Raw genomic sequence first — 23,289 nt, 5'->3', positions numbered from 1 at the left:
GACGTGGCGGATGCCTTCCTAGGCTCTTCGCCCTGCTTCGATGATTGGGACGGCCAGAGCACTCAGCACGGAGTTGATGTTCCCGAGACATGAGTTACTTGTATTATTAGGTGGAGGCACTCACGGCACCACTGGGAGGTCAGTGATCGTAGAGAAAAGCCGGCTCAGCCAGAGCCAACGCTGAGTTCGAGGCAGGAAGCCGGAAGCAGGAGAGCGGGCGCCGAGCTCCCAGGGACCCCAGTCCCTGCCCTTGGTGACGGTTTTCTCCCAGGCTAGCCCCCTCCCACCGGCCATGCCCACGCCCCGTCACCGAACCTCCCGCGCCCCTCTGGTTTCCTCCCTGTGCTGCAGGCGACGCGGGCGGCCCTGGCCGCGGAGGAGCCCCGGGCGACCCGGCTGCAGGCCCAGCTGAAGGAGCTCATCGTCTACCCCCATGACCTGCAGCCGCTCTCCGACAGCGTGGTCGCTGCTCTCCAGGAGTACCAGAGGTACCCGGGCAGGCTGGGGGCGGCGGGACTCGGGCATGCCTCGAACCTGACGCTCACGGGGCCTTCCAGCCTCCCTCATCTAAAGCCATTTCTGGGAGGTGCGCTTGCTTCCTCTCGCGACCTGGTAACTCTTGCGCCCCTCCATGACTGGCGTTTGGTTCCCAGAAGGAGGGCTGGACTTGGCTGGGTTCCATGCTGAGTGGCTCATTCACTGGTTTCCGTTAAGTCTCTGGGCAGCTTAGCCCTGGGGAGGGGTCCACAAGTAACGGCCCAAAGGGAGGACTTTGCAACGGTCACCCCCACCCCCACCCCCACCCGGCCTGCACGTGCTGCTGTAACAGCATCTTCAGACCGGCCTCTGCCTCCCCCTTGGGCTCTGGGCTCAGGCAGAGCAGGGGGCTCCAGATTCCAGGCAGAGCAGGGGGCTCCAGATTCCTGGCCGAGCCCAGAACAGTGGGTCAGGTCTCCACCCCACGTGTAGAGTTGCAGTCTGTAGCTACCGTGGCTGCGTGGTTGTCCCACTGCCGGGGGGCCCACTGTCCCCCGCCTCCGGAGCACCTCTTGTCCCTCTGCCTGACTCAGGGGTTCCTTCAGAACCAACTCAGGGGCCTCCTCCCTTGCGATGTGTCTGTACATCAGAGCAGGGGCCCGGATCCCCTGGGGGGCACTCAGGTGGTGGCAGGGACCCAAATATCCCGTGCACAGGGTGGCCAAGGGTGTTCTCTTCCCTCCAGCTCCTCTTGTTGAGGTTTTCCGTGCTGGCCATCTATGACCGGGTGCTGGACATCGTATCTGAAAGATTATTTCTAACAAATGATTTGGGCCTGGGACGATGGGTCTCTTACTCAGGAAGGGAGTTTGCTTTAGCTTCTGCACTGGTGCCTGGGGGTAGGCGGTTCCGGGCTAGGGGCTCCGTGATTCCTCTTCAAGGCCTGAGGTTCTCTGGCCACGAAGCTGGGCAGCACTTGCTGGCGCCCGGTGGGCTTTGATCCAGAGGGAGAGACCTCCGAGGCCCCAGAGCCACTCCCAGCAGCCCGCGGGTGGGGGAGAGCCCACCGTGGGGACGGTGCGTGCTGGGCTCCCTGGGGGTCTCGGGAGAGGCCTCAGTTCTGGGCTGACCCCGCTCTCTCCTCTCTCGGCCTCTCCGTGGCTCCTCAGCATGAAGGGGAAGAGCGCCAGGCTGCGCAATGCCACGGGGGCGGAGCTGTGGCAGCGTTTCCAGAGGCCTCTACAGGACCTGCAGCTGTGGACGGCCCTGGCCCAGAGCCTCCTGGACATCACCGCCAGCCTGCCGGACCTGCCCTCCATTCACACCTTCCTGCCCCAGGTCGAGGTAACTGTGAGCCTGCCAGGAGGGCTGACCGGTGCAGGGGGGCGGGGAGGAGGCCAGCAGCCAGGCGTGACGCCGGAGCCGTTCTTCCAGGGAAAGGCGTGTCCCTGGATCCTCCAGGTATCTGGGTAAAGGTCACTGCACCCTGCCTGGCAAGTCTTAAGTTTGCACAGGAAATGTTACCGTCGTCCTCAGTTCCTGGGTAGAAGGCAAAGGCTGGTCCCTGGTGTCCCCCTAGGACTTGGTACTGACCCTCCCACAGCCCGTCCTTCGGGACCCTCCTGCCGACGGTCCCCGGGTGGAAGCAAGAGCCGTTCTGAGAGAGAGCATGTTAGGTCATTGCCTTTGCTGCGTGCGTATCAATTGGGACACATGTGGCAGAAATTCTGAGCAACGGTAGCTTCAAACCCAGAGACTCCCAGGTGGTCCCAGAGCTGGCCTGATGGCTCAGCAAGCGTCTTCCAGGACCCAGGTTCTTTCTAGCTTTCAGCCACATGTCCCCTCATGGCCCCAAGATGGCTGTCACCACAGCAAGCCTGCATCTTCACACGGACAGCATCTTGTCGAACGGCAAGGGGGCAAAAAGGCTTTCTCCGTTCACCATTTCCAACAGGGAGGCAAACCCTCTTTTCCAGAAGCCCCAGCAGACTCTCCTTACATCTCATTGGCCAGGCCAGGTCACATGACCACCCCTGACCCAATCACTGGCTGAAGGTGATGGGGTTGCCGGGATTGGTTTATACCAATCGTAGACATAACCCTGTGTTAAAGTGATCAAAGAAGACAATTTAGATGATACAAACAAACTTTATTTAACACTTCATGAGGTGGACAGCCTCCTTTTGGAGAGCTGCAAAATGGGGCAGAAGGCGGGAAGGTTTAATAGGATAAAGAATAAAGAAGGAAAAGACAAATAGAAAATATCTGATTGGCTGATGGTCAGCCTTGTTTGGGGTGAGAAGGCCCAGGGTTGGCTTGGTGTTTGGGCATCGTGGACTGGATATCCTGCGTTTCTGGCCAAGTGGAGCATTTTACAGGGACTGGAAACTTAATCTAAGTTTCGCTTTGTTGCCTTGGCATCTAGGGGAGGAGCAGCCCCATCCCGAGCCTAGAAATTTATTTCAGCACCTGTAACTGGGCGCTTTGTCACCCAAACAGAAGTGCTGGCCGTTCGGTGATCAAGAAGGAGGAATGAGTGTTGGGTGAGCGGAGGGCGGTGTCTGTGGCAAACGCCAGTCAATATGGCGGCTCTGACTGGCCCGTGGACGCTGCCTTAGGGTTTCCTGGAGCTCTGAAGTCCATCAACTTTGGGGTCTAGGCATTCTAAGACACACAGAGTGGGAGGAGACACAAAAGCGTATCACATGTAAGCCTTATTTTACATTAACTTTCATTCTGCTTATAAAAGCCATGCCTCCGTGGAGAACGTAAAGGTTTGTGAAGAAGGCAACAAAAAGTGCCCACGGTCCCCCAAGCCTTGGGAGCCCTGTTAACATGCTGAGGTACACGACATCACGCTTTCCATCTGACCTGGTATTTCTGGGGAGGCCCTTTAACCAGGACTGGCCTCTCCTCACCCTTGAACACGCTGCTCAGCCACACACGGGTGCCTGGAGTTTGGAGTGTCTGCTCTGGGGATTTTCCACGTGGGGCTCACGCTGGAACAAGGGTTTGTTTTCTCTGTCCATATTTCTTCATTTGCAGGGCTTAGCCTTTCCTTCTGGGGTTCCTATGGGCCTCCTTCTCCCATGCTCTGAAAGATGACTGCCGATCTTTTTGAGGGGCTTCTCAGGGCTCCCCAAAGTGAATCTTACACGTGTCGCAGAAATCTACTTTAGGTCCGACAATCCCAAATATACCCTTCATACCTGATGAAAACCCGTCTAGCTGTTTCCATGCAATATTGTCACCAATAGACAAAAGCTTTCACTAATTCTTTGCCATTTTTTGCGTATTTGGAATCACGTTATATAGCTGTGTATTCTGATATTTTCAGTTGGCTCTTACAAGCTTCATTTAAAATGGTCCCGGGGCAGGGGGGTTGCCTGGGTGGCGCAGTTGGTTAAGCGTCGGACTCTTGATCTCCGCTCAGGTCCTGATCTCCCAGTTTGTGAGCTCGAGCCCCGCATCGGGTTCTGCGCTGACAACATGGAGCCTGCTTGGGATTCTTCCTCTCCTTCTCTCTGCCCCTCCCCTGCTTGTGCTCTCTCTCTCTCTCTCTCTCTCTCTCTCTCAAAATAAATAAATAAACTTAATAAAAATAAATAAAATAAAATGGTTCAGGAGGACAGTCCAAGATGGCAGCGTAGAAAGATCCTGAACTTTATGTCCTCCCATGGATACACTGAATCTGTCGCTACATATGGAATAATGCCCTCTGAAAAAGACCTGAACTGTAGCAGAACAGCTGCTTCCATCCGATGGTAAAAGGGCTTCACTGAGATGCGTCGGAGAGGCAGAGATGCTGTCTGGCCAAAAAATCTCACCCCCCGCGCAGTGACCCGCCGTGAGGAAGGAGCTCACAAATTTGGAGCTTCTCCTCGAGGAGTGAGGGGTTTGTGCCCCACATCAGGCACCTGACCCCTGGGACTTAAAAATAAAACCTCAAGGGGGAAAAAAACCCCTAATGAAATGGAAATAAGTAATTTACCCGATAAAGAGTTGAAGGTAATGGTCCTAACGATGCTCACTGATCTTGGGAGAAGAAGGGATGACCACAGTAAGAACTTCCCAAAAAACCCCACGTAAACAATAAGAAAGTACCAAACAGAAGTCACAGAACTGAAGAATGCAGTGACTGCACTGAAAAATACACTGGCGGGTTCAGCAGCAGACTCGAATCCAAAGAGGGGGTCGGTGATCTGGAAGACAGGGCAGTGGAACTCACTCAGAGCAGCAAGAAGAAAAAAGAATTTGAAAAAAATGCAAATAGCTTAAGGGACCTATGAGACCACATCAAACCGAATAACATTTGCATTGTAGATGTCCCAGAAGGAGAAGAGAGGGGAAAGGGGGCAGAAAACTTATCTGAAGAAATAAAGGCTGAAAGCTTTCCTAAACTGGGGCAAGAGACAGACATCCAGGTCCAGACAGCACAGAGATGCGTGTTCAAACAAGACGAACAAAAAGTGACCCATACCAAGATGCATTATAATTGAAATGTCAAAAGTTAAAAACAAAGATAGAATCTTAAAAGTAGTGTGAGAAAAACAATGTGTTCCATGCAGGGGAATGCTCATAAGACTACAGGCAGGTTTTTCAGCAGAAACTCGGGACAGACAGTTTTCCAAAGAAAACATACAGGTGGCCAACAGGCACATGAAAAGATGTTAACATCACTCATCAGCAGGGAAGTGCAAACCAAAACCACGATGGGCTATCCCCCCACACCTGTTAGAACGGCTGAAAGCAAATGGCAAGAAACAACGAGCGTTGGTGAGGACGTGGAGAAAAGGGAACCCTGGTGTACTGTTGCTGGGGATGTAAACTGGGGCAGCCACTGTGGAAAAACAGTGTGGAGGTTCCTCGAAAAATTAAAAAGAAAACTGCCATGTGATTCAATGATTCTACTCCTGGGTGTTTGTCCAAAGAAAACAAAAACACTAATTTGAAAAGCTATACGTAAAGAGCCCCATGTCCATTGCATCGTTAGTTACAAAGCCAAGGTATGGAAACAACCTAAGCGTCCACTGAGGGGTGAACGGATGAAAGAATGTGTGATTATGTCTGTGTCTATATCTGTTTCTATGTATCTATGTCTATGTCTATATCTGTATCTGTATCTATATCTATATCTATATATCTGTACTTGTATCCATATCTATATTTATATCTGTATCTATATAGATATACATAAAGAAATGCCACTCAGCCATAAAAGAGAACGAAATCTTGCCATTTACAATAACATGGTTGGACCTTGAGGGCATCACGGTAAGTGAAATTAGTTGAACAGAGAAAGACAAATACCACATGATCCCACCTCTATGTGGAATCTAAAAAGCGAAAACCAAACCCGTAGATAATAGAGAACAGAATGGAGGCCGCCAGTGGGGAGGGGTGTCGGGGGTAGAGAAAATGGGTTAACGGGGCTCAAAAGATACAGACTTGCAGTTATAGAATAAATAAGTCACGGGGGTGTGATGTACAGCATGGCGACTACAGCCGATATGGTAGCCCCCCGTAAAAGTTGCCAAAAGAGTGAATCTTAAAAGTTCCCATTGCCAGAAGGAAAAAAGAAATTATAACTTTGTGTGGTGACGGTCGGCACTTGATGTATTATGGTGATCATTCTGCAGTGTGTACAAATATCGAATCGTGTCGCGCATCTGAAACTGATATAACGTTACGTGTCTATTATGCTTCAGCTAAAAAAGTTTTAAGAAAAAAGATAAAATGTTGCCGAAAAGTCATCGCTTTAAATGGCTGCAAGGTATTTCGCAATATTTTTTGTTCCGTTCGTGTGATATTTAGGTTGTTTCCAGTATTCCCGGTCATAATTTGTATATGGTGGATATCTATGTACACAGATTTTGGTCTCCATTTCTATTATTTTCCTCCTCATTTTGCTGACGAGGGACCAGAGCCAGAGAGAAGTTAGGGTGTTTGTTCAAGGTCGGGCCACTCCAGAGGCGGGGCTGAGGCCAGAATGGCAGGCTCTAGACTCTCATCTTATGTTTCTTATTCCTGCTGTCACCCTGGGTCCTGGGAACAGGGTTGCCATTTGCAATGTGGCAGTTTTATTTTTATCATTTGACTGTTGAGGAAACCATGTCCCAGAGAGGGAAAGGCACTGGTTCAAGGTCACACAGCGACCAAGTGGCAGAGCTGGCTTTGACCCAGGTCTGGTTGACTCCATGGCAAGTGCTTTTCCCGCTAGATCAGATTGCATTTCCGTCCCGTCCTTCCCACGGGGGGCAGAAAGCTAACCAGGACCTGCGCCAGGCGGGAGGGAGAGGTTCCGTCTTTCTAGAGTGTGACTCAGGACTCCCCAGGGCAGGAGTTTCGCGGATCAGTGGGTTGGAACAGGTGGGCAGGACTATGGCTTGTCCGTGCTCCGTGCTGGCTGGGATCACGTCTCGCGTTGCGCTCACGAGCCCTTCCCAGGCCGGATGGACTTCACGGGCCAGGCTCGAGCCGCCAGCCCCATTTTTCTTGGCTCAGTTCCTGCGCCTAGCTAGCCTCAGCGTAGCCTATCAGACCTGCAAAGTTCCTCTAGGACTAAGGCATCAGGCCCCAAAGCTGGGCATGGCTGAGATGCTCATTTCCAAGGACGACTGTGACAAAGTTCCAAAACCAGATGGCTTAGCGCGACGGCGACTCACTCTCACACAGTTCTGGAGACGACAAGCGCCGAGTGAGGAGGGCCGCACCGTGTCTGAAGGCTCTGGGGACCATCCTGCCCTGCCTCTTCTAGCTCCTCGTGTCGACTGACAGGTGTTGTTCGCTGGCCTGTAGACCTGGCCCGGCGATCTCGGCCTTTGCCGTCACCTGGACAGCTTCTCTGCACGTGTCCTCACATCGTCTTGCCTTGGTGCCTGTGGGTCGGGGTGCAGATTTCCCTTTTGAAGAAGCGCACCGGTCCTAACTGGATTGGGGCCCACCCTCATGACCTCATTCCAACTTGACCGTCTCCGTAGGGACCCTGTCTCCACATACAGTCACATTCTGGGGCAGTCGGGGTGGGGATGCTGTGACTTCACATCTTTTGGGGGGACGCAATTCAGCCCGCAGCGGCTGGTTAGACGGTACCAGAGAGACAAGCTGTCTGTTACTGTGTGTTCCCTGCGGGCTGTGCGCCAGGCTGTACAGGCTGCATGGGCACCGCCCCCTTTCAGCCCTCACGCCGACCCCGGGAGTTGGGCGTGGCTCTGCCTGTTCTGCAGATGAGGAAACTGAGGCTCAGAACGACCCAAGGCCTCCGGATCGCAACTTCTCAGCCTGAACTCTTAACTGCTGCACTATTGTGTCCAGGCTTTCTGGAAAGGGAGTGAAGGGCACCCTCCCTAGCAAGGGGCTTGTCCTCTCACACCACCTGCCCCCATCGTGGGGGACGCTAGTTCGGCTGTGCCAGCCGTGTCTAGGCTGCCCTTGCTCCAGGGGCCCCCTCTGCTCTTCCGGGGCTCTGGCAACACCGCCTGCTCTGGGGAGGCTTCTCGGATTTCCCCAACTAAGGGCGTTCAGCTCTGCCTCCAACACCCAGAGGGCTCTGTCGACACTTGAAGGGAGATGATCACTTTCGGCCTTGGATCACAGGTACCTACCTGGGTTGGGGTCTTTGTCCCTTCCCAGCCCTGTGCCCAGCTCGGTGTCTCAGTAACATCACCAGGGATAAAGCGGAAGGACTCTGGCCAGCTGAACACAATTCCCTTGGCCTCCGGGACCCTGGGCCCTCAGATCAGCAAGGTGTGCTGACCCCAAACAGCTCGTTAGTCAGCAGAAGCCGGAGATTGGCACAGGGCTTTGGGGCAGGAAGAGTGAGTGTAGGCTGGGGGTGTGGTCGGGGCCGGCTTCCTGGAGGAGGCGGGGCCGGGGCCATGCAAAGGCCCAGGGAGCCAGCTGCTCATCACGTGAGTCTCCCTTAGGTCCCTCCTTCACCTGGCACCTCCATCACCTGCACATCACGATTCCACTCAGATGTCACCTCCTCTAGGGAGCTTTCCTGAATTCTCATGTGCTCCCATAGACCCCTGTGTCCCAAACAGCACCCAAGGGGTAGTCCCACTGCCGTAGGTGATGGGGGATTATCGAGTAAAGGATCCAACTGGTTCGGTTCAGGTGCAGCTGCAGTGTGGGAGGTCGATTCTGGGGGGACAGCTTGGGGGGGGCAGGGGCTGCCACAGTGTGGGTGGTCGATTCTGGGGGGACAGCTGGGAGGGGCAGGGGCAGCTGCAGTGTGGGCAGTCGATTCTGGGGGGACGGCTGGGGGGGGCAGGTGTGGCCGCAGTGTGGGCGGTCGATTCTGGGGGGACAGCTGGGGAGGGAGCAGGTGCAGCTACAGTGTGGGCGGTCGATTCTGGGGGGACGGCTGTGTGGGGGGCAGGTGCGGCCGCAGTCTGGGCGGTCGATTCTGGGGGGACGGCTGTGGGGGGGCCGGTGTGGCCGCAGTGTGGGTGGTCAATTCTGGGGGGACAGCTGGGGGGGGCAGGTGCAGCCGCAGTGTGGGCAGTCGATTCTGGGGGGGCGGCTGTGGGGGGGCAGGCAGTCAAGGGCTGCTGTGGTCCAGGTGAGCGAGGCTGAGTGGACACCGGCAGGGGGGATGGCTGAACAGGAGTTACAATCTTGCCCAGGCTTTGGTGATAGGATAGAAGTGGGGGGTGAGAGAGGAATCAAGTTGACCCTGAAAGTCAGGGCCTCCCTGACGCGTCCCCGCCAGCCCGTTCCTCCTGGCGTCCGCCACTTTCTCAGCTCCAGGCACGAAGGCGCGGCGTCCCGGGGAAGTTGAGGCAGGACCGATGTGCTCTTGGTACCACTTCCCAACCCGGTCCCGCCCTGCCCTGCCCTGCCGTGCCCTGGGGGTCACGGAGGCCTTGTCCCCTGTAGGCGGCCCTGGCGGAAAGCTCGCGCTTGAAGGAGCAGCTGATGATGCTACAGCTGAAGAAAGACCTGCTGAGGAGTGTCTTCGGCCAGGACGAAGCCACGACCCTCCTGGAGCAGGTGGCGAGCTCCGTGCGGGACAGAGACTTGCTGCACAACGGCCTCCTGCAGAGGAAAAGCAAGCTGCAGGTGGGTGTTGCGGCCACCGTCCTGGGGGACAGCCTTCTGGGGAGGGAGGCAGGAGGCCCAGACTCCTCCCTCGGCCCCACCACTTGTCACCAGGTGGCCTTCCCTCGCCAGTTAATGTGCGATCCTTTTAACTGGCATCCTGGGCACCTGCTGTGCCCACCCCTGCCCCTGAATCTCCCTCAACACTGCTCCCTCGACACTGGAACTGTCTTCCTGAGGAAGCCGGGGGGGGGGGGGCGGGGGGGGCTGTCTAATGAGAAAATGCAGAGAAAATTGCCTGTGAACTTTCAACCACCTAGAGGCGGAAGCTAATGTTATTAGGAGCACATTTCTGAATGACTGCACTAAATCGAAGGGGTAACGTGGCATGTCGAGGACGGTGTGTTCTTTTACATAACAAATGTTTGCCGAGCATCTGATGATGACGACGACATAACTCTCGGGCACTGGGAGGGACCGGGCCCTCGCCGAGAGCTCCATTCACATCTGGGATCTCATCTCCCCCAAGTAGCGAACATTTAGCAAATCCCCTAGGGTTTGTGTGGCAGACAGTCTCGGCTGCGGCTCCTCGGGTCTACCGAGGCATGAGAGCGGCTAGAAGTGAATGGGCGTGGCCGTATCCCAATAAAACTTTATTGGCAAAAGCAGGCCTCCGGAGGGATCTGGTGTGTACGTATTATGAGATGCAGTTCTGTGCTAGGGAGCAGAGCAACTGTCACGGTGAGGACGCCACGGTGATTCCAAGGAGGGGCGTCCAACCCCAGCAAGGGCTCCAGGAAGGCTTCCTGGAGGGGGTGATGCCGGAGTGGATAGGAGCCGGCCGGGAGAAGGCCGGAGTTTGGTGGTGAGTGGCCGGTCGTACAGGGTGCCCGTGAGGGGATTTCTTAATCTGCGTGCTGTCCGTTGTGTGTCTCTGCAGAGCCTGCTGGCTCAGCACCAAGATTTTGGGGCTGCTTTCGAGCCCCTACAGAAGAAGCTGTCGGACCTCCAAGGCAGGGTCCGAGCTGAGAAGGGGCTTCAGCAGGACCTTCCTAGGAAACAGACCCAGCTCTCCAGGTTGCAGGTAAGGGCTTTGTGGGGCCCGGGTGGCCCCGTTCAGGTGCTCAGCTGTGTCTCTAGGCAGCTCCCCTCTTGCGTCAGTAACTGGCAAAACAGCGGCCGCCGAGCCCCTCGCCTGAGGTCCGATCTTTTGTCCAGATCTCTGCTGGATTGATCTGGTGGCTTCTGGCCTCTGCGGGACCTTTAGTACCCTGCAGACCGCGAATTCTTGAGCCTCAGGAAAAGATCAGCTACACTTCTGTTTACTCTGTCGCTGCAAAATGTCATGTTGGTATTCGGTTTTAAAATTGCTCTGCTCTAAAAGTGTTCCCGATGAGTACAGAGGCCTTCAGTTAAATGATCTGATTTTGGAAGCGAGAATAAATGTTTTAAAACACAGGCAGACTGCCCGTAGGCAGATTGGTCAATGATGATTGGCTTGATAAGGAGGCTGCAGGATTTTAAATGCGCGTGATACAATTACCCTTTTAAAAGTCAAGCACTTTTGGCTTCATACGTACCTTGAGAGGGTTCTTGGGAAGACGTTAAAAATGGTGTGTCCGGGGGCTTTAAAACTGAAGTTGGGGCGTGATTCTTCACAAGGAGAGGGGGTCATCAGGTAAGAATCCAGGCGGGAGTTTGACCCTCCCCCCCCCCCCCCCCCCCAGAGATGCCTTCCAGGCCGTAACCGTTTGTTTTCAGGGTGTCCCAGAATATTTCTGTCTCCTTTTCAAAAGTCTCACCAGCTCTGAGAGTAGGCCCATCAGATGGCCATATGGTGCCGCCACTGGGGTGGGGGAGCCCCATCTTGCCGGGACCTCCCCAAGCTCCCCCACTCAGAGCCCCCCTCCCCCCATCAGCTCCCATGACAGGGGATAAACAGGACGGCCACACTTGCTCCTTTTTGCTGCAGGGGCTGCAGGAAGAGGGGCTGGACCTTGGGGCACAGATGGAGGCCGTGAGGCCTCTCATCCAGGGGAACCCCACCCACCAGCACAAAATGGAGCAGCTTTCTGCCGACTACCAGGCCCTGCAGAGGTCTCTGGAGGTAAAACCAGGCGCCTGGGATCCTACACTCTCTGCCTTTTCTTCCTGCATTCCTTCAAACCTTTCTGTTTTCTTTTTCCCTTCCTTTCTTCCCTCACTCACTCATTCAGCAGACGAGTAGTGAGCATGTCCCCTATGGCGGGGGTGGGGGGTGGGGGGTTCTGGGCCCTGAGGATGAAGGCTGGCACCAGGCCGACAGCCAAAGCCCTGCTCCCCAGGGTTATATTCCAGTGGGGAGATGGACAGTGAGTCCGCAAAACAACAAGCTCATATACAATTCCAGGTGTGCCCGGAGGCCAAGGAACAGAACAGGCTGACAGCCCCGGGTGCAGTGGGCGTGGGGGCGTGTAAGCCATGTTAAGAGCGGGTTGAAAGTTGCACCACGGCGGCTGGGAGCCTCCTCTGCGGCGCCCTCTAGTGGCCACCCGGGCCCTTTGAGCCCTAGGAATGGAATGGGGCGGGGGTGGGGTGGGGGGCTTGCACAAGCTTCTTCAAAACTGGCCTGAGGACAAATTTAAGTGATTCAGATGGGGTCCCGGGCTCTGCATTTGTAACAAGTGCCCTGGGGATTGTGGAGCCGCCTCTCGGGCAGCCACACCTCAAGAAAACCTAGGCTGGGGGCACCTGGGTGGCTCCCTTGGGTGAGCGTCCGACCCTTGGTTTCCGCTCAGGTCATGATCTCACGGTTCGTGAGTTCGAGCCCCGAACTGGGCTACACATTGATAGCACGGAGTCTGCTCGGCATTCTCCGTCTCCCTCTCTCTGCCCCTCCCCTGCTCGGGCTCTCTCTCTCCCCCTCTCTCAAAAGGAATACACTTTAAAAAATAAAAAAGAAATTAAAAGCCTTGAGCGACACAGTAATAGAAGGGGGACGATGCTTCCTTGAAGAAGTGTTTAGGCAACAATTAAAGAGCGCGATTGAACTGGAATGTTAGCGTTCTGCAACCGCTAATCATACTCAGGTAATGCCCCTTATTAACTATTATCACGATCAATCTGGCTCATCATTGGATAGAGGCATTAAAGTTGGTGTTTGCTGTTTCTCTGGGCTCTGTGGGCCCCCAAAGGGCAGGGATGGTGATTTCCTAGTTCTCTACTCCCCCACCTCCACCTTGAGACCACTAGCTGCTAATTTATTAGGTGGAGTTAAATCAGTTCATCTAGACCTCATGCATCGTTTAGACCAACGGGCCTCCCTCGGTGGAGCCATGCCTCCTGGAAGCTCATAGGGGGTTTTGGTTGCTGTGACCATGATAGAGCAGGGGTGACCCCTGCAGATACAGGGAGAGGGACAGGTGCCCTCATCCGGCTCCCACAACGCCCACAAGATTTCCTGAGCCACCCAGGTGCCCCACTCAGGGCTTTTTAAACCTAGTAAGTTCTAATAAGTCCTTTCCCCACAGCCCGGGCCATTTTCCCGTCTCCCCCCGGGGGAGACAGACCCCACTAAGCAATCGGAGGCCATTGAAAGCATTGGGTTTGACATTGGTGCATGGGGACAGGGGCTATGGTAGCGACAGTGCGGAGAAGTGGACTTTTAGGTAACTGTTCAGGCTCTCATCACTGGTTTGTGGCAGGGACTCGGGACGCACCCTCTCTGTCTCCCCAGTTCTAGGGGGCCTGGTGTCCAGGGGCGGGCGTCAGCCGGTGTCTGGAATGAAGGAGGGCAGGGCCTGTGGTGGCCCAAGCCAGGGGTCACAGCAAGACCCTGGGGTCTGACTGGCCTGCAGTGGGTGGGGAGAGAGGGGCTCAGAGGGCCCCAGGTTGGGTGACCAGGAGCACAGGCCCCTTCCTTTCCTGAGGACGGAGAAGAACAAGGCCCCAGCCTGAGAGCTGGGAAGGGCTGACCCAGAGGAGAGGGGAAAAAAAGCAGGACCATTTTCAAAAACTCTCTATCGAAGCATCATCGTATATAGAAAAGAGAACATCTACCTGTGCGGTTCGATGCATTTTTAAAAACTGGACACGGGGCGCCTGGGTGGCGCAGTCGGTTAAGCGTCCGACTTCAGCCAGGTCACGATCTCGCGGTCCGTGAGTTCGAGCCCCGCGTCGGGCTCTGGGCGGATGGCTCGGAGCCTGGAGCCTGTTTCCGATTCTGTGTCTCCCTCTCTCTCTGCCCCTCCCCCGTTCATGCTCTGTCTCTCTCTGTCCCAAAAATAAATAAAAAACGTTGAAAAAAAAAAAATTTTTAAAAAAAAACTGGACACATCCACGTTCTCAGCACCCAGATCATGACACAGAAGGATACTGGCTCCCCCAACCCCCAAGCCCCTTGGGGCCCCCCCACAGCCACTGCCCGCCACTCCTGGTGCCTCAAGGCAACCCTGATGTTTGACTTGGAACACCCTGGGTTGGGTTTGCCTGACTTTATACGTTATTTTAATTGAATCGCACAGAATGGTTTTCTGTGTGTATCTGGCTCCTAGCTATCCACACGCCGGCTGTAAATTCACCCGCAATGCTGTATTATAATGACTGTTGCATAGACCGCTCGTTCCTGCTGTAAAATATCCCAGCGTGTGAATATACCTCAACATATTCGTCCATACTTCTGCTGACGGGCACTTGGGTGCTTTCCTGTCTCTTCCTGTTACAAGTGACACCGCGTGCGGGCCTTTTGGTGACGATACGTTTGTATCTGTTAGGTGTCTGCCCAGGGGCGACAGGGTTGGGTCGTAGGGATGCCTGTGTGCAGTCTTAGTAGATACTGACCTCTGGTTTCCCCATGTGGTATATGATTTACACCCACGCCAGTGGTGGACAGGAGCTCTGATCGTCCACACCCTCCTCCAGACGTGGTAACATCCACATAAAAGTTAAGAAGGCTTAGAGGCACTTTAGGGGCACCTGGGTGGCTCAGTCGGTGAAGCGTCCAGCTTCAGCTCAGGTCACGATCTTGTGGTTCGTGAGTTCAAGCCCCGCGTCGGGCTCTGTGCTGACGGCTGGGAGCCTGGGGCCTGCTTCGGATTCTGTGTCCCTCTCTCTCTGACCCTCCCCCGTTCGTGCTCTGTCTCTCTCTGCCTCAAAAATAAATAAACGTTAAAAAATTTTTTTGAATAGGAGGCTTAGAGACACTTTAAACCAGAGTTGGTCTTGCCAGAGTAAATCCCTGTCCTGTGTACAAGGGAGGACCAGCGTCTCATGTTCCTGCTGGCTGGGAAGCCCTGGGGGCCGTCTTGCCCCAGGGAAGGTCTGGGGGCCCTGCAGGATGGGGTGGCCCGGGGTCCCACCTTTGCCTGCACTCAGAGCGCCCTGGGCCCCCTGGGTTGTGCTGCAGGACCTCATGGACAGGTGTCAGCAGAGTGTGAGGGAACACTGCACCTTCAGCCACGAGCTGCTGGAGCTGAGACAGTGGATCGCCGTGGTCACCCAGAAGCTGGAGTCACATCAGGAGGAGGCGGGCCCGTGGGACGCCCAGTCCCGGGAGGTCGAAGTCGAGGTGGGATGGCTTTCCCCACGGGGATGCCCGTGCCTTCACTTACATCCCCAAAAGCAGGCTTGGGAGGCCAAAGAGCCCACACTGGGGAACAGAGACCCCTGTCCCAAGAGCTCACTGAGTGTGTGTGCGTGTGTGCGTGTGTCTGTGTGTCCTTCAGAGGCTGCTGGCTGAATTCCCGGAGAAGGAGGCCCAGCTGCCCCTGGTCGAAGCCTATGGCCGGCTGGTGATGAAGAAGTCTTCTCCGGAAGGGGCTGCTCTGGTCCAGGAGGAGCTGGAGGAACTGGTGGGGTCGTGGCAGGCTCTGAAGCTGCTGGAGGAAAGCCTGCTGAGGTGAGGGTCCCCTGCTCCGAGCCTGGTCTCAGGTGACACCCCCGTTTCGCCAGGGGGAGAGCTCAGCGGGCCTGTAGAAGTATGGCGTCAGGTGCCCCCGTGTATCTCCAGTCTGGCCCAGGGGCGGTTCTAGCGGGAGCAGTGGGAGCAGGGAGGTGTCCCGGCTTGGGGGGCGGGGGTCAGCCTGCAGCCCCTCCTGGCTTGGGCCTCCCCCGCGCCGATGGGCGTGTGCACTTTAACGGCAGGGTGACGCGGGTCTCGAGTAGGGAACTGGAGCCTTGGGAACGTTCTGACGAACCCGAAGGATGGTCACTGACTTGCGAGGCCCAGAAGTCAGCTCCTACCCCGTGGTGCCCCCAGTCTGTTGCTTCTGTGACCCGGTGAGTCCCCATCACAGCGCCACGCTGACTGGGCTGGGTGTCTTCTCAGCCTCATCAGAAACCAGCAGCTGCAAAGGACGGAAGTGGACTCGGGGAAGAAAACGATTTTCACCAACAACATCCCAAAGACTGGGTTTCTCATCGATCCCGCGGAGCCTCTTTCCGGGCGGCACCGCCGGGTGAGTCTGCCCAGGGGGGCCTTCCAGGGAGACGGCAGACCCGGAGGGAGGGACGGTGGGTGGCCTTCCCCCAAGCCCCCTCCCTGCCTGCGGCCGCGTGCTCAACTCAGGACTCGGCCGTGTCCTGTCCTGGGTGTGCCGCTGGACAGAGGGACTCAGAGACCCCAGACCCGGGCCAGGGGGAAGGTCAGAAGTGTCGCTTGGGCAGACAGGTCCCCATCCCTCGGAAACCTCGCCCCTCGCAGGGCTGACGGCTTCCTGCTGGCCCCACACTGCAAACTGAAATCGCGCGAGAGGGGTACCTTTGTTTTGTGCCATAAGCCGCATTTTGTTCAAAAGAACTAACCCAACCATCTTGTATCGCTCACCCCTTCTCCCGACGGCTTTTAAAAAAAGGAACCGCGTTGAAAAGACCCATCCTCCCTTGTCCTTCGAAAACGACACCTCCACTCCCACTCTCCCATGTATCCTTGTGTCGCCCCTTCCCAAATCACTGAGCGTTACTGTGCCCTGGGGCCCGCACTTGGAGCCGGGGTGCAGCCGGGAGTGAAACAGAATCGCTTCCAACCCGCGGGAACTTCCGACCCAGCGCAGAGCTTTGCACGCGGTAACGTGCACCCCGGTCGGTCGTGGGAGAACGCACCTTCCGCTCAGCAGGTCTGGGGCGGGGCCCAGGATTCTGCATTTCTGGAAGCTCCCGGGTGACACCCATGCCGCTGGGCTTCGGGGCACATTTTGAGGAGTGAGGAAGTGGGAACCGCAGGCAATTAAGTCAGGGTTTACAGAAAGCGCAGCAGGCACTGGCAAGGGCCTCGCTGAATGGACTTGCATTTTAGACAGGTCGCTCTGGCCACAGAGCCCGGAGGGGGACAGGTGTGGAGGAAGGGGAACCACTGTGATAGCCTTCCTGGTGAGGAACGGTGGTGGCTGCCGCTAGGAGACCAGCAGGTGACCACGGTGATCCGTTGTCGCGGCTCGGGGGGGGGGGGGGGTGGTCCAGGAGGGCGCTGAGCACTGGCCGAGGCAGCGCAGGACCCTGGACCTGAATTAGAATTAAATTTCTAACGTGGCCGTGTTGGCTACAGAGACATTCGTCCCTCTCCAGGCTCCAGGCCCCTCTCGTCACCTTTGGGCATCCTCAGCCCTACCTTCTGCCTCAGAGGGAAGCCACAGGACGCGTGGCCGGTAGGCTGACTCCCCCTCTGATGCGTCGGTCATGCTGTGTATTCCTGCAGGCAAATCTGCTCCGGGAAGAAGGCAGCCGGGAAGGTTACTCCCAGCTCCTGAGGGACTTTGAGCAGTGGCTGGAGGCGGAAAACGCCAAGCTGGTTAGCATCATCGCGATGCGAATGGCCGCAGCCAGGGATCTGAGGGCCAGGGAAACGAAGCTACAGGTTTGTTGCCACAAAACGGCCCTCCTTTTGCACCCACGGATGTGTTCGCCACCAGGGGGTTCTTCAAAAGGAAGCACACACGTGGCTTGTGAGCCACTTTCAGCCGTGTGTAAATAATAGTCTCTAAACTCTTTCGGTTCACGTATTTTCGAAGGACTTTCAGAGAACCATTCATTCCCTCAGGCTCCTTCTGTGTTCCCCAGCTTGGACAATATCGCTCCTCACCACGACTCCTATCCATCAGCGAGCCGTGGCTGTGTAACAAACCCTTCCATCGGTTTGAGCTTCCAAGCAGCAAACGGTTATCTGACTCATGGTTCTGAAGGTTGGCAATTTAGGCCGAGCTCATCTGGGCAGAGCTTCTGGTCTCGGCTGGGCTCCCTTATTTGCTATCAGTTATAGGTCAGCTGGGTGGCTCTACTTTGGGGGGATGGCAGGCTGTGGGGGATGAGCACGAGATGGACCGCACAGCCCTCATCCTCTTGTGGGACAGCCCAGGCTTCTTGTGGCAGAGGCGTCGTCTCAGAGGACAAGTGGGAGCGCTCGAGGCTTCTGAGGCCTCGGGTAGGAACTGGCGTATTACTTGCCCTGGATTCCGTTGGACAAAAAAGGTCACAGGGCCAAACCGTGTTCACGGGGAGGGAAAACAGACTCCACCTCTTGGTAGGAAGGACTCAAAGTCATATTGCAAAGGTCATGAATATGGTGGGGGGGCAAGGTGGGGGCGTCATGGCCATTTCTGCAGTCCTTCTACCACAGATCTTTCTCCTTCACACCCATGTCTAAATAGTCACCAAGCCCTCCTGGATTCCACGTCCTGGGAATTTTTTGTTTCTGTCTCCTCTTACTACCACTATGTCAATCTAGATACTTTTGACCTTGGTTATGGCAACAGCCTCCCAGCTGGCCTTCTTTCTTCCTGATGGGCCCCCATCCGGGTCCTGGCTCATTCTGCGGCTAGAGTGACCTTTAGCATCATGAATGTGACTTTATCCTTCCCCTGATGTAAACCTTTCGGTATAGAGTCCAGCCTCCCAAACGTATCACGCAAAGCCTTTCTCATCCGGGCCCCAGCTTACCTCTCTTTTTCCTTATTTCTCTGCAGTTTTATTAGGATATGTTAGGGTTTGGATGTCTTTTTATTTTTCTTACTTGGGATTCATCTGGATACTGGAATCTGTAGTCTAGAGTCTTTCCGGAAAATTCTAGAGAATTCTCTGATACTAACTAACATATTGCCTTTGCCTTATCCCCTTTCTCCTCTCCTGCTGTGATGCTGCTTAGACACATGTTATTCCTTCTCTCTGTGGGCTCTATGTCTCCTACCTTCTCTTGTGTTTTGTTCATCCCCTCTCTTCCTGTTGCATTCTGGAGAGTTTTTCTACACTACCTTCCGGTTTACTAATTCTCTCTTTCACTGTGTCTCATTCACTATTACACACGTCTGTTAAGCCTTTCGCTTTTGATATTGTATTTGCCAGTTCTAGAATTTCTACCTGGTTCTTTTGAAATGCTACTCTGTCACTTTTTGTAGCTTCCAGATCCCTGCTGAGTCTGGTTTTTAATTCTTCAAGCACGGTAGCTGTTTTATATAGTGCATCTAATAATTCTCAAGTCATTTTAGGAACATTTCTTTTGCATGTTGTTTCTGCTTGTTCTTGTTATCAGTGTCTTGTATGTATGAGGCTGCTTTGATTGTGTGCTGGGCATTGCATTTGACGAAATAGATGTAGGGGTAATTTGAGATTCAGGATCACCTCTTCTCCAGAGAGAATTTTGTTTGTGACTGCCAGGCAAGGAGGACTTAATTGTTCTGAAACCAGTGAGTCCAAGTTCAAAGTTTGAGGCTCCCTGGACCACTGGTGACCTGGGCTGGACTTTAGTCCACTCAAGGTGTGAATTTACTTCTTTTCTTTTTTCTTTTTTTTTATTATGTTTCTTTATTTTTGAGAGGTAGAGAGAGAGAGAGAGAGACAGAGACAGAGACAGAGACAGAGCACAAGTGGGAGAGGGACAGAGAGAGAGGGGGACACGGAATCTGAAGCAGGCTCCAGGCTCTGAGCTGCCAGCACAGAGCCCGACGCGGGGCTCGAACTCACAAACCGTGAGATCATGACCTGAGCTGAAGTCGGACGCTCAACCGACTGAGCCACGCGGGTGCCCCAAGTGTGAGTTTACTTCTGATTCACCTTTAGGAATCTCAGCCAAAGGGGAAGCAGATTATCAAAGTCTCTATCCCTGCAGAGCCCAGACCTTGACCTTTGTCTCCATAGCCCCATGAGGTTTCCCAAAGCGTGGTGTTTCAGTTTCACAACTGTTTCTTCCAGATCGACAAATGTCCTGCAGACAAAAGCCAGTCTGAACACCGGCCTTACTTCTTTGGGTTTCACCCTTTCCCAGGGTTTAGCCTGATGCGTCTTGCTCTCTTATTAACTCTTTGATGACTCTTAAGTGTTTCTAATACTTTGCCCTCGGTGAGAAGTTTGGTCCAATTACCTACGATGACGAAGTCCTTGCGTCCCTCTTGTCTCTCATTTGGCTGTGACGCTCATTTCTCACCACCACCATCCAACTCCAGCCGTATCAGAGATTACTTGCGGCTGCTCCCGTTTAGGCCTCCTTGCTCTTAAAGAGTTCACGTTCTAGTCGGTTCTGAGAAGCTGTGCAACCTGCCCATATCACACCGCTAGCAGGATGGGGTGGAGGCAGGATCCTTGGCCAGAATTTAAACCCACACGCTCAGATTTGCAGCCCTGCTCCTACCCCCACATCACTACCTCTCAGGAGTCCTGAGGATAACAAGTGCCACCCTGGGGTGACACAGTACTATATTTTGATAGAAAAATCTGCCGACTCCCAGTAGCACTCTGCCAGGCTTAAGAATGCCAACAGAAAAGCACGTTCAACTGTGGTGGCTCTTATCCTGATGGTGACTCTTCTGTCAAACCCTCCGAGGACTTGGTTCTAGAATGTCAGAGACGGAAGTGACCACGGAGGTCAGCAGCATACCTGCCCCTCTCAGGCAGGAGTTCCTTCTGTAGCATTCCACAGAGCGACTGCCTGGCCTTGGCTTGAATTTGCACAATGGGCTTCTCACTTTACAGGTTCCTTCAGCTGCCCCTCGAGACAAATTCGATTGGCTCCTCCTTACCAGGCAGGTGGGGCCGTCTGAGCCATTTGGATGGTGCACGTGACACTGCCTATCCCCACAGGAGCTGCAGGCTCGGGTGCCAGAAGGTCAGCGTCTCTTCGAGAACCTCCTTCGTGTCGGGCCAGCGAGGGGGTCCTCGGATGAGCTTGAGGACCTGCGTTACCGGTGGATGCTGTACAAGTCCAAGCTCAAGGACTCCAGCCACCTGCTGGTAGGTGCCAAGGGCGTGCAGGTCCCAGGCCCCGGGGGGAGGGCTATGGCTGAGCCCGAGCTCGTCTGGGGAGACGTAGCTGGGCCACATCCTCTCTGCCCCACGTGCTAAACTCGGGAGTGAGTGATGGAGGCTCGCGGGTCGTAGGTGCTTCACTTCCAACATGTCACCTGGCCACCCTGCCGCCCCGTGAGGCTGGCGCTCCGGTGATGACAGCAGTGACCATCACGGTTCACGTTCGAGGAGCGGCTCAGCTGAAGTCTTTATGACCCCATTCAGGTCCTTACACCGGTCTCCAAAGGGAGAGCAGAGATCGAGAGCCGGAACTCCCACGGCCGTGGCGCTAGTAAGCCAGCATTCAAACACGCCCTGCCATGGGAGGCACCATGGAGGGGCACGCTGGACTGGGGCCCTGGGCCCTGGGATCCAGCCCTACTCCTCTACCCATTTGCCCTGCGACTGTGGACCATCACCTTCCCCCTTTGCGTCCCCGTGCATCCTCACACAACACGATGATAAAGCTAACTAGTGATAACAGCCTTTATTAAATGCCGTGTCCCCATAGCAACCCTACAGAGGGGGCCACTGTTGTCATTCCCCGAGAAGCGATGGGGAAACTGAGGCACCCGGGTTAGCCCGAGGAGGGGGGCAGTCGAGACGGCCTCTGAGGGGGCCCTCAGGCCCCAGACGCCAAGCTTCAGCGCTCTAGCTTTGCCGTCCCCGCCACGGCCGCCGTGGCCACTAGGTGTCACCGCAGTCCCAGCCAGGTGGCCGCCGGCCCAGGCTTCCCCGATGACGGAATCCCACCTGGGCCTGAAGTGCGTTAAAAAGCTCATTAAATCGAATCACCTGCTGGTTCAGCCTGTCCAGATGACCAGAAGTTTTAAAGAAACACTCCCCTGACAAAATGAATATTCCATTACAGGCTCTGCTGGGATTTGAGTATCACTCACTTAACTTCTTCCTCCCCCCCACCCCCCTTTTCCTCTCCTTCCCGAAAATAACAGACACAGAGTTCTCCAGGGGAGCCGACTGGATTCCAAAAGGTACGGTGTCCACCATCAGCTCCACACGCTAGAGGGCAGGGCGTCTGGAGGTGGGTAGGCCTGTGGCGCTGCAGCCAGACTCCCGGGCTTTCTGGAAGGTTCCGCGAGGTCTGAGGAACGTTTATGGGGAATGAGCTGCGGGCTGTGTTGTGCTGTGCCGGGCCCCGGGGTCCTCGGGAGGCCTTAGGAGTGTGTGGAACGTATTCAGCTGTGACAAACGCATGTCAGAGGAGGGGCCCTGGAATTTTTCATCGCACGCCAGGATGTGGTGGGGAGTGAACAAGGACGCTATTAACAATTACGTTGTGACAACAGGTGTCAACCAGGACTGTCCCAGGAGACCTGGATCACTCCAGGCCAGCTGGATCGTGTGGCCGCCTGAGTGGTGGTTGGGCACACGGGGGCCAGTGGGGGAGTAACGGGGGAAAGGGGGGTTGTGCCTCGCGTGCTTTACGAGGAAGGTGTTTCCACTTCCGCCCGCTGAGAAGCGCTCAGAGCCACTCCTGTGGCGTTTGCAGGCCGAAGTGGTAACCGTGGGAGCAGCACTAGTCATGAGTACTAATCATTATTACTTTAGACGCTCTGTGTCGTCCATCCACCGTGTGCCAGAAAATCCTGCTGAATCATGGTGAGGGCATCTCATTTAACGGTACCATCAACACCCAAGAGGCATCACCGCCTTCACGGAAGCGTGGGGAAACTGATCAATGCAAGGTCGGAATGAGTCCTTCAGCACAGGCATGTGGCTTCCGGGTGGTCTCTGGGCTGTGGCCCCAAGGCCGTCATCTGGACTTTCCAGGGATGCCTTGGAGAAGGCATCCCTGGGGCCTGTTGGGTGTCCCTGCTTCAGGGAAAACCCGATGTGAATGGATGTCTCCTTTTGCAAGGGAGCTCTCGTTTCAAGCCCTGGCCCAGAACAGAGTGAGCCTTCAGCAGGCTCTGCTCCAAAGAGCCCTGGGTTCCTCGAGGTCCCTAATGCCATGGGATCGGTTTCCAGGCGCTTTGCACGCTGGGATTTCTTCTTGGTCTCCAGCGGGCTTTTGTGTCTCACGTCCGTAGGAGAGCGGGTGTCCTGTGGACTGGGCCGGGCGGTCACGAGAACAACGCTGTGCTTGGGGCCCAGCGTCAACTAGCTTGGTGGCTTTGGGCAAGTGGCTTTGCCTCTTGGGGCTTGACTTTCCCCATCTGTAAAATGGAATCATCAGTGCCGACTTTCGTCGTGAATGAATTCTGAAGATCAGGTGAACTGTCATTTGTAGAGGTCCCTCAGGGAGACTGTAGCCCTGAATCCCCCCCTCATTTAGAATGACAGAGGGCCCCCTCGAGAAATGTGCAAGAGCATCAGGAAGGACAGGGTGGCTCACACAGTCCAGCCCGGTGGCTTCTGGGGGCTTCCATACTTTTAAGCCCTGCGCTGGGGAGCCCCCATCTGGAGCTCCCAGGGGGAACCCGGAGGAGTCATGTCTGGGTCCCCTGATCCCTTGCACACAGTGAGTGCTCACTAAATGTTTCTGAGCCGGGGGACACTTGG

The 23,289-nt window shown here is 55.3% G+C and overlaps 1 protein-coding gene across 6 annotated transcripts in view; it reads left to right on the top strand.

Annotated features, from left to right (window-relative positions):
• Positions 1–23,289, top strand: part of SYNE3 (spectrin repeat containing nuclear envelope family member 3) — a 106,742-nt gene that overhangs the window by 59,063 nt on the left and 24,390 nt on the right. For 5 of the 6 annotated variants that reach the window (XM_058740200.1, XM_058740203.1, XM_058740199.1 and 2 more), the window contains exons 7-17: positions 352–488; positions 1,647–1,821; positions 9,361–9,543; positions 10,463–10,606; positions 11,495–11,629; positions 14,906–15,067; positions 15,225–15,397; positions 15,827–15,956; positions 17,192–17,350; positions 20,563–20,712; positions 21,720–21,758. In XM_058740200.1, coding sequence (XP_058596183.1) covers positions 352–488; positions 1,647–1,821; positions 9,361–9,543; positions 10,463–10,606; positions 11,495–11,629; positions 14,906–15,067; positions 15,225–15,397; positions 15,827–15,956; positions 17,192–17,350; positions 20,563–20,712; positions 21,720–21,758 — 1,587 coding nt within the window. The remainder of the gene's footprint in view (positions 1–351; positions 489–1,646; positions 1,822–9,360; positions 9,544–10,462; positions 10,607–11,494; positions 11,630–14,905; positions 15,068–15,224; positions 15,398–15,826; positions 15,957–17,191; positions 17,351–20,562; positions 20,713–21,719; positions 21,759–23,289) is intronic. The other variant, XM_058740201.1, reaches the window with a different exon arrangement.

The sequence above is a fragment of the Neofelis nebulosa genome, chromosome 7 (genome assembly GCF_028018385.1).
Source record: "Neofelis nebulosa isolate mNeoNeb1 chromosome 7, mNeoNeb1.pri, whole genome shotgun sequence".
NCBI lineage: Eukaryota > Metazoa > Chordata > Mammalia > Carnivora > Felidae > Neofelis > Neofelis nebulosa.
Note: the sequence above shows the minus strand (reverse complement) of the source record. Positions and strands in the feature narration are given on the sequence as shown.